The 12979-nt window shown below is 46.2% G+C and overlaps 1 protein-coding gene across 8 annotated transcripts; it reads left to right on the plus strand.

Annotated features, from left to right (window-relative positions):
* The first annotated feature begins 2201 nt into the window (after positions 1-2201).
* NACA (nascent polypeptide associated complex subunit alpha) lies at positions 2202-12979 on the plus strand. 8 transcript variants are annotated; one of them, XM_052640975.1, is made up of 10 exons: positions 2202-2291; positions 3144-3215; positions 5631-8309; positions 8406-9896; positions 11087-11172; positions 11354-11431; positions 11665-11811; positions 12204-12332; positions 12545-12667; positions 12856-12979. In XM_052640975.1, exons 2-10 carry the CDS (start codon positions 3146-3148, stop codon positions 12868-12870), a joined length of 4818 nt encoding a protein of 1605 aa, XP_052496935.1. In that variant the 5' UTR covers positions 2202-2291; positions 3144-3145; the 3' UTR covers positions 12871-12979. The 8 variants fall into 8 exon arrangements, with proteins under 8 accessions (XP_052496935.1, XP_052496936.1, XP_052496939.1 ...); XM_052640976.1 differs by having other exon boundaries at positions 8502-9896; XM_052640979.1 differs by having other exon boundaries at positions 5631-8240; positions 8433-9896.

The following is a 12979-nucleotide window of genomic DNA, read 5'->3' on the forward strand; positions in this document are numbered from 1 at the left end:
GAGAAGCAGGCTTTCAGGCTGGTGCTTTCCGTGGGGTATGAAAATTTTCCTTTCTTTGCATTACCTATAACATTGTTTTCACCATAGCCACAGTCTTTTTTTTCTTTTGTCTTTTGACTTATATAAAACAGATTGTGTAATACAGTCAACACACTGAAATGCCTTGCATTTCTTTCTCTTTTCTAATTTTTTAAGAAAAAAAGACTATTGTGTAAAATTCCTCTATTGAACTTCTGTTTGCTATATATTGTTAAGTCTTTTTGGAAAACAGTGACTGGTCAATTAAAACTCCTGAATAAAGAATTACTAAAGACTCGTTAGTCCATCTTAAGTACTTAGAATGAGAGGAGAAAGACTGGGATTACCCGTTCAATAAAAGATGTTTTAGCATTAAAGCATTTTAATGCTTTAATATTAGAGCCCTTGATAAAAACTGGTATAACCGCCCATAAAATACAGAATATATTGTGCTTGTATATAACAACGTCTGGTTCTTGAAAATAGCAGAAACATGCTCAAAGACAATTAACTTCTCTAACTCTGATTTGACAACTCATCCATGTATGAAAATTGTAGAAACAAAGGGCACAGAACTAGTTTCCATCTTCAAACTTGCCCAGTTTATAAAGCAACCCAAAGAAAGCAAGCACATCCTTGGCTAACGATTAACAGTTATAAGTCAGTAGGCTTGCTGGGAAAGAAAGGGGAGTAGTCAGAATGTTTTACTTATCTAAGACCACAGTTGGCTATTATGGGCCCTTTCTTCTGAAGGTAAATGGAATGCACTGAAAGCTTCCCAGATCACTATTAAGCAGAAATTCTATCAAAAATTTTAATAGTAACATTAAGTTGGCTTTTACCTTCCTAACAGTCCTATGAAGTAATCCTCAACACTATAGTAAAATAGTGAAATTTTAAAGTAGCTTTTAGAGCATTTAAAATATTCACTGCTTATCTTAAAAGTGTTAGGCTCTCAGTCATGTCCAACTCTTTGGGACCCCAAAGACTAGCCCTTCAGGCTCTGTCCATTGAATTTCTCAGGTAAGAATACTGGAGTAGGTTGGCATTTCCTTCTCCGGGGGAACTTCCCCACCCACGACTCCTCCCCTCATCTCCTGCATTGCAGGCATATTCTTTACCATCTGAGACAACAGGAAGCCCACTTATCTTAAAAGGTAGCCACAATTGTCTTAAAGCCACTAGCTTTTAAGTGTATTTAAAGTGTGATGTTGGAGAAGACTCTTGAGAGTCCCTTGGACTGCAAGGAGATCCAACCAGTCCATCCTAATGGAGGTCAGACCTGGGTATTCATTGGAAGGACTGATATTGAAGCTGAAACTCCAATACTTTGGCCACCTGATGCAAAAAGCTGACTCATTGGAAAAGACCCTGATGCTGGGAAAGATTGAGGGCAGGAGAAGGGGACGACAGAGGATTAGATGTTGCATGGCATCACTGACTGAATGGACATGGGTTTGGGTAGACTCCAGCAGTTGGTGATGGACAGGGAGGCCTGGAGTGCTGCGGTTCATGGGGTCACAAAGTCGGACACGACTGAGCGACTGAACTGAACTGAAAGTGTGAATACTGTATTTGTTGAGTCCTTTTGGAGAGAGGATATGGGAATCAAGACCCCTAACCTTTTCATTAACAAAACGTTTGTATTCTACTTTTCAAAAACTACCGTATAAGAAGTGGGATCCTCTAGAACGTATGAGTTTCAGGATACAGTGTCCAAATTAGAGGCAAAAAGAAATATACTGAGTATAGAAATTTACACCTTCATGATAATCTCATTTAAATTATGTATTCCAAAGTAAAATAATTGACAGCCTAGGTCACAGCTACCTTTCATTGGTGACTACAATCTCCGTGTATTCGGCATTACTTAATACGTCGTTTTACTGAATTAACTGATAAAAGGAAGTCAGAAAGTAATAATGTTGTGACCCGAGAGCAGAGGCTGCTGCCTTTCGCGTGTCAAAAATGCCTCAACATGAGGTATGCGAAGGGGTCGGCTATCTAAGGACTGCATAGCTCAGGATAAAGAGTTCTGCCAGGCCAGCGAGTCCTGTTCTAAATTCATACCCTTATTTAGCCCTTGTCACCACCCCCAACTGGAAACAGCCGGATGACTTACTGGTTAAAGGAAGTGACTGTAAGCAGCTCCTGACCCGGAATTAGATCCTGGTCCCGCCCCCTCCCCCAGGCTTCGTTCTGCAACAGGCGTGGGTCACGCTCTCGCTCGCTCGCTCTTTCTGCCGCCATCTTGGTTCCGCGTTCCCCACACAGTAAGTGCTTGTCTTCGCCGCTACTTTTTATCCATAGCCATCCGCCTTTCTTGCGGTCTGAGGCGCCGCGCAGAATAAGAGCTAAGGAGAACTAGAGTTTTTATGAGGTCACGGGGTTCCTGTTCAACCCTGGGCAGTGTGGCCTTGGGGCCTCCGGACAAAATGGGTTCTGCTCTTGGTGTCCTGGCAAGAGTAGGGCAGGAAGGCCAGAGAGTCCCGGGCTGGGGAGATGGGAGCCGTTGGGGATGGAAGTGGGCTGCGTCTGCTGTTGGAACCGGCTTCGCCAGACCCCAGAAGATATTAAGGGGTCACAGCTTTGGAACAACCACCCCCACTCCCTCGCGCGCGTATACACACACACACATCCTTATTGTGACAAGCTAGTGTTGGGACTTAAGACACCTTCTTTCCCCTTCTGGGTCCCGGAAGTCAGCAAACGGGGGTCCTGGAGGTCCTCGCCCAGAAAGCGCGGGCGAGAGGGGGCGCGGCGTTTCGAGGTCGCGTCTGAAGTCTCCCATCCCGTGCTCAGGAGCCAGACCGGGATCCTCTCCCTCGGGTTGAGAACGCAGTGGTAATTGCTTCTGTGTGGGATTTGGAGTGTGGAATAAAACGAATCCCTGGGCACTGGGAAATCCGCTCTCCGCGGAGTGAAGAGGAGCGATAAAAAGGTGATTCTCTTGATCAAAAATGTGAGGGTTACGTCGTGTTTTTCACCTATTCCAGCTACTTTGGGGAGGGTTGTCCCACACACCCTTACGCTATTTAACAGCTCTCAGCAGTTTTAAGCGTGACTCTGGATTAGGCAGCGGGATGGATTCCAGTCAATTCAGGCCTCCTTTTTATTCCCTTCAGAAATGCCCGGTGAAGCCACAGAAACCGTCCCTGCTACAGAGCAGGAGTTGCCACAGCCCCAGGCTGAGACAGGTAGGTTCCCCCTGGACGCCTTGCCCTTAATTAAGATTGTAAAATTGGCCCTAAAAACATATGGTGGGTTAAATGACATATAGATTATATTTCTGTTTTTCAGTATTGGTTCTCATTAAAGAAGATGGGGCTGTAGCTTTGACAGGGAGGAGAGTCCATAATAGTTACTTACCTATTGAAAATAGGTGACACACTGGCAGGCCAAGGAGACCTGAGCTTTTGTGAAGTTGCAGCCAGCAAGTTGCATCAAGGTTTTAGATGGCAGTGCTTGGCTTTGTGCTGTCATCACACGCCTGGATGAGTTGTGTGCTGGTGGTAAATGTGTTCTCCTGGGCCCTGGGGCCCTCCTAGATTGGTTAACTTGTTTTGTGGATTGGTGCTGAGATGTTTCTAGTGTCCTGGAACAATGCCTGCATCAACAGCTTATCTGGAACCCAGGATTGAATTAGAGCCTTCTTTTGACTGCTCTTCAGCTTTGAAATTAATGAATGTAGAACGTAGTGTAAATGCAAGGTTTGAATTCTGTTTAAAATACAACTCTACAAAATCTGAGGGGGGTAGTGAAAAAACTTTATGGTAGTCTTCTTGCTGTTCAGTTGTGCAGAAGTAAATGAAGGGAATCTTCAGGCTATGACCTCCATTCTGGCCTCTCCCCGCCCCCATGGTAAATTCTTTTTTTTTTTTAACTCCACCTGTCACTTAAGGGCAGTTTCTATCTCCTGGAATTAAAATAGTTGAAAGCATTAAGGTTCTCCCTCCCCACCTGTCTGATTTAGCAGCTGAAAGGATTAATACAGCTGCTTGAAAAGAAAAAGGAGGGGGCCTCTGAATTGGGGAATGAGCTATATGAAATCCTTGAACTATTGAGATTTAAGGTTGAAAAATAAAGGACTGGTCTCTGAAGAGTCTGTAGTTTCAGTGTTAGACAAAACTTCAGAGAGTCTCAACTTGATTTTACAAGTGTGGGGACTGAAATTCAGATGAATTTTGAATAATCTGAATCAAGCTTCAAAATTAATGCTGTTTGCTTCTGAAGCAGTCCTCACAGCTGTTAAACTATACTTGAGTATTTTGAGATTGCACTGTAGGTTAGATGAAGTGCCTGTGGTGAATACTCAGGGTTTGTTTTTTTGGTCTTTTTTTTTAATACATAACTATGACTAAATAATTATTATTAGAGTAAGGAAACTAACTCAGGAAATCGGTTATGGTGTCTAAAGCAAGTAATTTGGGCCTTATCCCGGAGTTTTGAGGTTCGGTGAGAAGAAAACATTCTAAGTTTCAAATTCTGACTAATATGTTTGAGAGCATTTGCACTGTAGTCATAAAGACTTTGAGCTACCAAGTTTCCAGGAAAGACTGGTTTGAGCCTACCTCTGTATGGGATACTCTTGATTGAGTGACCTGTGAATTTGGATGCTCTAGGCCTTTTTAAAAAATAATACTCCCTTCTAGGTGTTGAGCAATCATTCAGAATCTTTTTCATAGCTTCAGTGTGGTGGCAAGTAATGCCTGTTTTGGTACAGTGGCATACTCCAGATTAAGGGGTGGGGACCCAGTGTATTCTCTCCACTTGCATTCCCTACTTTCAAAATAGAACCACCGTCTAGTTTGACAAGTTGGATTGCAGTTTCATAATACAGTTCCTACCCTTGTGACTAAGCTCTGTTACTCGTGGTCTAATTCATCCAGATTGATATCTGAAGAGCTAACATTGCTTAGAGACTGTAGAGTCCACGCTTTTGTGGTTGGTTTTTTGTTTGTTTGATTTGGGTGGGTAAAATGAAGTATAGGGAAGCTCAGCGACTTAGTATTCAATATTGAGTATTCTGAAGCCTGAGCATTAAGAGACCTGTGTTTCTCATTCAGCTCTGATTCTCCATCATTATTGCCACTCGTTAGCTTCCTTGTTCCAGTTTTCAGCATTTGTTTCAGTTCATGCCCCTTGGGTGGATAGAGTAGAACTTTCTGTTGGTGATTCCATGGTCTGTGAGAAAGTCTTAGGGTTCCTTTGAGGAGGGAAGAGAGGGGCACAACTGGGAAAGGGTAGAAAGCCTGCTGTTGCCAACTTATTCCTGGGCTTGTGCTCCCCGTTTAGAGACTAATAGGCTGCTCTTAGCCGGTTCTTCACCATAAAGTGGTTTACTTACTTTAGTAGATTTGGGAAAGGAGAAGAATGTATTCTACTTGACCACTGAAGTATGTTTGGGGAAGATTGCTGTTGCTTGTCACCTTTGTCTAATCCTGCGTGGTGACTTTCATTCTCAGATTTAAAATTCCAGTGTTTCTTGTGTGAGGTGTGTTGTACCAAGTTGGGCTGTATAACTCACTTTTGTTTTTTTCCTTCCCTTTCCTCCTTCACCGCCCCCCCCCCCCCCCGCTCTTTTTTTTTTTTCCCCCGCTTTTCTTCTCCAGCTGTGCCTCCTGTGTCTTCAGCCTTGAGTGTCACTGCTGCTTTAGGGCAGCCTAAACCTACCCCTACCCCTCCTTGTTCCCTGGCCACCCAACAATGCCCTCTGGCAACCCCTGACCAGCCTTCCCCATTCCTTTCTCCCTCTACCATTGCCTCAACCCCTTTTGAAGCTCCTTTTCTCCAGTCATCCCATGGGACAGCCCTGCCTTTGGGAGCTGCCCCTCCCACTGACACCCCCATTTTCTTACCAAACCTAATAGGGCCTCCCATCTCCCCAGCTGCCTTAGCTCTGGCCTCTCCCATGATAACTCCAACTCTGAAAGGTGCTCATTCCTCTTCAGCTCCCTTGGCTCTGGTGGCCTTGGCTCCCCACTCAGTTCAGAAGAGCTCTGACTATCCCCCTAATGCTCTTAGTTCACCTCCTTCAGTCGCCGTGATTGAGTCGGGGTCAGTGACATCTCTGTCAGCTCCAGTTGCTCGCTCAGAACCAAAGCCTTCTCCTAGTCAAGCTCCCTCTCAAGTAATTCCGAATCCAAAGGGTATTCCCAACCCTCCAAGTATAGTCAGTGCTATCCCTTCCCATCTTGTAACTCCTTTGGCCTCTATTCAGTCTGACCTACCCTCATGTTCTCAGATAGCACCCGCCACTCCCCCAGCCATCCCTTCCCCTCAAGTCAAAGGTGTCTCTGTTTCCTCGGCTCTGACTGCTCCCCAAAACCCTGTGCGCCTCAGCCTAAAGGGACCGCTTAGTCCACCTGCTGCTTCATCTCTTTCAACTCAGTCTTTTGCTGAGGCTGCTGGGTCCCCCCCAGTTTGCCTCACTTCTCTGGGCTCTCCTCTTACACCTTTACATCAGAGTTCTCCTGTTCAAACTTCAAGTTCTAATATTCTGTCAGATCCCACAGAAGATACTATTTTTGTAGATGATTCTTCTACAGATGCCTTTTCTCAGAGATCTGTAATTCCTCCCCTTCCTTCCAGAAATGAGGTGGTTCCTACTGCTGTGACTGCTTTTCCAGGGGGGACTCCAACTTCCTCTCTGGCTCTGTCTGCTGACAAAGGCATCTCTGCTGTCACTGACCTCGCCTCCTCAAATGTAGTTGCCTCTTCTCCATTATCTCCTACAGCCTCTCTAATTCTCAAAGATTTTCCTAGTACAGCAGCCCCGGTAGCACCTAAAGATGCCCCCTCTCCCCAAAGTACATCGTCTTCCCCAGAGATAGCTCTTTCTCCTGAAGCCACCCTAGCAACAAAAAGCTACCTAGAGCCTCTCCCTGTAGTGAAGCCAGCCAGTACTACTCCCTCTTCTCTGAGTGTTAACTCCCCAGTCTCTGTAATCAGGACAGATTCTTATACAAGCCCAGACCCAACTAATCTGCTTCTCAAAAGTTCTTTCACTACCCCAACTGTAGCTGCATTTCCTTTGGAAAGTGCTGCCATTGATGGAATGGCTCCTACAACTGCCAAAGGTACTTCCTCTCCTTCAAATGTAGCCAGTCCTTCCACTCTTACTACTTTACCTTTGATGCCTCCAACCTCTGAAAGTTGCCCTATGGCTCCAGTAGTGACTTTATCTTCCCAGAATGCTTCTGCTTCTCTAGCTCCTATGGCACAAGTCCCTGAAATTCCCAAGTCTGAGTCTTCTACCCCTCTGCCTCCAACTGGTACTCCTCAGGGTGAAAAGAAAGTTCATGGCATTTCTCAAACCTCACCATTGGCACCTGTGGCTTCTGCTCCTGAAGGGTACCCAACTAAAGACTCTGGTGCTTCTGTTACTGCATCTTCCAAAGGAATGTACCTAGCTGACTCCCCATCTCCTTTAGGGACTACTGTGTCTCCTCAGCCTAAAAGAATTCCAACCAAGAAGGGTTCAGCTACTGCTCCCTTAAGTCTTGCCCCTTCTGCTTCTAAAAGTGTACCTGCTATCCCTGATACTCCTGCTGGAAATCTCTCGTTTACTGTTTCTCCAGTTGAAGCTTCCTCTCTTCCAGAGGCCGATCTTCCTTTTCATGTCTCTAAAGGATCACTAGCCGAGAAGCATTCCCCTACTCCCCCATCCCCCAGAGAGGCTCCTGTTCCCTCGCCTATGGTTCCTTCCCCCAAGGAGGGGCCAGCATCCCCATCCCCTAAAGAGACCCTTACTCTAGCTGTGACCCCTTCCACCCCCAAAGGAGCCCCAGCAGCTCCTTCCCCTAAAGAGGCTCCCACTCCCCTAGCTATGACTCCTCCTTCACCCAAAGGGAGCTCAGCAACCACATTACCTAAAGAGACTCCCCTTCCTGCTGTGACCCCTTCCTCCCCAAAAGGAGCCCCAGCAACTCCTTCCCAAAAGCAAACCCCAGCCACCCCACCTCCCCAAGAGGCTCCCACTTTCCCAGCTAAGGCTCCTCCCTCTTCCAAAAGAACCCCAGTTAACCCACCTCCAAAGGAGGAGTCCACTCCCCTAGCTGTGACTCATTCTTCCCCCAAAGAGAGCCTAGCAATCCCGCCTCCCAAAGAGACTTCCTCTCCCTCAGCTCTGACTCCTCCCTCCCCCAAAAGGGGCCCAGCAACTCGATCTCCCAAAAAAGCCCCAGCTAGCCCACCTCCAAAGGAAGACTCCACTCCCCCACCTGTGACTCCTCCCTCCCCCAAAGGGAGCCCAGCGACTCCATCTCCCAAAAAAGCCCCGGCTAGCCCACCTCCAAAGGAAGATTCCACTCCCCCACCTGTGACTCCTCCCTCCCCCAAAGGGAGCCCAGCCACTCCATCTCGCAAAGGAGCCCCGGCTAGCCCACCTCCAAAGGGAGACTCCACTCCCCCACCTGTGACTCCTCCCTCCCCCAAAGGGAGCCCAGCCACTCCATCTCCCAAAAGAGCCCCGGCTAGCCCACCTCCAAAGGGAGACTCCACTCCCCCACCTGTGACTCCTCCCTCCCCCAAAGGGAGCCCAGCCACTCCATCTCCCAAAGGAGCCCCGGCTAGCCCACCTCCAAAGGGGGATTTTACTTCCCCAGCTATGACTCCTCCGTCTCCAAAAAAGGCCCCAGCAACTCCATCACCCAAAGGAACCCCCACTCCCTCTGCTGTGACTTCTCCTCCCCCCAAAAGGGGTCCAGCAACCCCACCTCTCACAGGAGACCCTGCTCCCCCATCTGTGGCTCCTCTCTCCCCCAAAAGAGCTTCAGCAACTCTGGCTCCCAAAGAGTCTCCAGCAACTCCAGACCCCAAAGAGGCCTCAGCAGCAGCATCACTCAAAGGAACTCCCACTCCTTTAGCTGTGGCTCCTCCCTCCTCCAAAGGGACTCTGGCCCCCAAAAGAGCCTCAGCAACTCCAGACAACAAAGAGGTCCCTACTTCCCCAGCCGTGACTCCTTCCACCAAAAAAGCAACAGGGACCCCTGTCCCCAAAGGAGTGCCCACTCCCTCAGCTGTAATTCCTCCCTCCCCCAAAAAATCTCCAGTCCCCAAAGGGGCCCCAGCAACCTCATCCTCCAAAGGGGCTCCCACTCCCCCAACTGTGATTCCTCTCTCTCCCAAAGAGGCCCCTACTTCCCCAGTTTCAGTCACATGTCCCTTGGGGTCCACTACCCCTCAGGCATCTAAAGGGCCCCCAATAAAGAAAGGCCCCACAGCTGTCAAAGCAGTGCTTGATGGTTCAGCTCCAGAAAGTGCACCAGTCATCACAACTCCCACTCAGAAAGGTCCAGCAGCCAAGAAGAGTTCTATTTCACCACCTGTGTGCCCAGATCCCTCAGCTCAGAATGGTACTAAAGGACCCCTTCCTGCAGTGGCTCCAGCTCCTCTACTGACAGTCTCTACTCAGAAAGGTTCTTCTCCAAAGGTTCCAAAAGCCCTCCCTGTCTCTCCCTTAAAGGGCAAAGATTCTTTCCATTCCCCAAAGGGCCCCTTGCCTCCTCCTTCTGAGTCAGAGACATCTACCCCTTCAGCAACAGCTGCCCCAGAGAAGATACTTCCTAAAGCTGGATCAGTGTCTGTCTCTCCAGCACCTACCCCATCAGTCTCTCTGCCTCTTGCTTCCTCCCCAGTTCCCCCTCTGCTTCCTAAACAGCAATTTCTGCCGTCCTCACCTGGGCTGGTGCTGGAATCACCCTGTAAGCCCTCAGCCCCTGCTGATGAGGATGAGCTGCCGCCTCTGATTCCCCCGGAACCAATCTCGGGGGGAGTGCCTTTCCAGCCGGTCCTCGTCAACATGCCCACCCCTAAACCTGCTGGGATCCCTGCCCCAACCCCCTCTGCCAAGCAACCTGTTGTGAAGAACAATAAGGGTATTTGCCTTGGTTTGCCGTGTGCATGGTGTGTTGCCCACAACCCTCCCGGGCTACCCACCAATACTAACCATAGGATGCGCCGCTTTCTCCAGTATATCTGCTTGTGTTTGGGCATAGAATAAGCTTAAATGCAGAAACTCTAGGAATGTGAGACAGAATCTTGGTTTTCGCCTCAGAGAGTCCATTGTGTATTATCTTGTGTAATGTGGTCCAGACTAACTCTGGGTCCATCATCTTCCTTACCTACCTGATCTGACACTGAAAACCAAGACCTTCTAGACCTTTAATTTGCTCTAATCTCTACCACATCACTAACCTTGTCCCTGGGCCTGGGATTTGCTAAAATATTGGGAAATGTAGAACTGCTTGAATTTCTTCACATCTTAAACTTAGTAATAAGCAGTGCCCAGGGACTCTTTTTCTCCAAGACCTATTTTTCCTAGCCTGAGAATGGTGGAGGTGTGTGCTTTTACGCTCAGTAGTCCATTGATGCTTGGCCTTTGAATTGAGAGAAACTTAAATATGTGAGTTACAGTTGGAAGAAATGGATGAGGTCATAGGACAATTACCTAGAAGTGACTGTTAGAACTATAGATCAAAAAAAAAACTATAGATCAGCATTTTGAGAATCTTTGGGTTGGGTTGATTAGATCAAACTGCTAGGGTTAGTAGTTTGAAAATAAAGCTAAATGTGTACACAACTGCTTCTGGCCTCCCCCAACCCAGTTTAAAGGATGAGGGGAAAGTGTCCTCTCCCTCAACCCCCTCAAGACCACCTCCACAATGTCATCTTAACTGTTTTCACTGAAGTATACCTGGAGGCACCTTGCCTACCAGAACCTTTCTAAGATGGATGGGCTATTGGGTAGAATTTGGCATTGCATAAATCATTGGTATTTGCCTGTGCCAAGAAGTGAAGAACTTGAAGGAAAAGTAACAGTTATATAAAATGCTGAGCTGTGTCTAGTGTTTCTGGGGCTGGGTCTTTAATGGATGTGTACACACTAGTTTGTGACTAAGTTACAGGCTATCATACTGTACAAGCCAACTTCATACAAGTCCATTGGTTTGCATTAAATTCTCTGAGGTCTGGCGTATAAACCGGTGACCTTTGGTCTGGGCAGGCCATGGTAAGGTGCCTCTTGTAATCTTCACTATATAATAGTAAAAGTTATTTGTCATTTTAGGGTCTGGAACAGAATCTGATAGTGATGAATCAGTCCCAGAGCTTGAGGAACAGGATTCTACACAGGCAACCACACAACAAGCTCAGGTGGGTATTAACTTACTAATGTAAGTGCTTGGGTCAGAGAAGCATTGGTGAACCAGTGTTGATCAGAGAAAGCTGGCTTATGCATTTGGAGCTGTGAACTTTTGTAAAGGGAAAACCACATGGGGATTTTGGTATCCAGGTCTTACATTCCAGTTTACTCATAGCTATTTAATTTTCTTAGCTGGCAGCAGCAGCTGAAATTGATGAAGAACCAGTCAGTAAAGCAAAACAGAGCCGGAGTGAAAAGAAGGCACGGAAGGTAAGAATTGAAGTTATAAACAAGAGTTAAACGTTCTGATGAAGCAACTTTCTAAAGGGGGAGTCTGTAGTGGGATTCAGGGTCGTGGCAGGAAGCCTGGGAATCAATGATGTATTCCTGTGTAAACTTTTCTTCACCCACAGAAAGTCTTTGCTTAGAATGTAGTTTTGTTGAGTTTATTTCCTGAAGCTGCTTCTAAAGAAGTTGACGACCTGTTATTTTTTATTCTTTAGGCTATGTCCAAACTGGGTCTTCGACAGGTTACAGGGGTTACTAGAGTCACTATCCGGAAATCTAAGAATATCCTTTTTGTCATCACAAAACCAGATGTGTACAAGAGCCCAGCTTCAGATACCTACATTGTTTTTGGGGAAGCCAAGGTAAGGAAGGTTTTCTTGAGAATTGACCAGGATTTCTCAACCTCAGTGCTGTTGACATTTTGGATCAAATAATTCTTTGTTGTAGAAGGGCTATCCATTAAGCAGTATCACTTGCAGTTGTGATAACCAACAAAATCTCCAGGCTTTTGACAAATGTCCCCTGGGGAACAAAATCACCCTGCAGTGGAGGACCACTGCTTTAGACATAAGCTATTTCTTTGTCTACAGGGATATATCAGTATAATCTGAGTGAGATCAAGTGATTTAAAGCTAGGTGGTAAGTTAATGTGATTTAGATTAAGTTAGTTAGAGTGAGAGTTTGGGAAAGATACCATTTTGTTGATTTACTGCAGTTGATCTACTCATTTAAATCTGTACTTTCTGTCCTATAGATTGAGGATTTATCTCAGCAAGCACAGTTAGCAGCTGCTGAGAAATTCAAAGTTCAAGGTGAAGCTGTCTCAAACATCCAAGAAAACACACAGACTCCAACTGTACAAGAGGAGAGTGAAGAGGAAGAGGTATATAAGGAAATCTTTTGTATCTTAAATCCTTTCAAGATAATAGCATGTTTGTATTGATGGGTGTCTTCTATATGGTTTTAGGCTCTTGAACTCCATCAGTTAAGTAGCTTTTGACTTAAGTACTATTAAGTAGATTCAAGTGATGCCTGACAACTCTTGAAGTTGTTCTTGCCTTTAGTTTATTATTAAGTATTTTTTCCTTATCTTAGGTTGATGAAACAGGTGTGGAAGTTAAGGACATAGAATTGGTCATGTCACAAGCAAATGTGTCGAGAGCAAAGGCAGTCCGAGCCCTGAAGAACAACAGCAATGATATTGTAAATGCTATTATGGTAAGTATCCAAGCTTACTCTTTGACTCCCTCTTCCCTGACCGGTTGTGGGTGACTATTTTTTGTGCTTAATATCAGCCAATTAAGAAGCCTCTTTCCAGAGTCTGTTCTGAGTTTCCTTGGATTTTAGTGACCTGTATTCTCTGAATTTGCCTGTAACCACTTCTGATGATCTCTTTTCTCTTACAGGAATTAACAATGTAACCATCTGAAAAGAGGACCTTTTTTTGGTGTTTCAAAAGAGTAACTGCAGCTGGGTTTGAAATTTGTACTGTTTCTATCATTAATTAAAGTTATGGCTTCTTGTTGGATG

This window comes from Budorcas taxicolor, chromosome 5 (assembly GCF_023091745.1).
Source record: "Budorcas taxicolor isolate Tak-1 chromosome 5, Takin1.1, whole genome shotgun sequence".
In the NCBI taxonomy this organism is placed as follows: Eukaryota; Metazoa; Chordata; class Mammalia; order Artiodactyla; family Bovidae; genus Budorcas; species Budorcas taxicolor.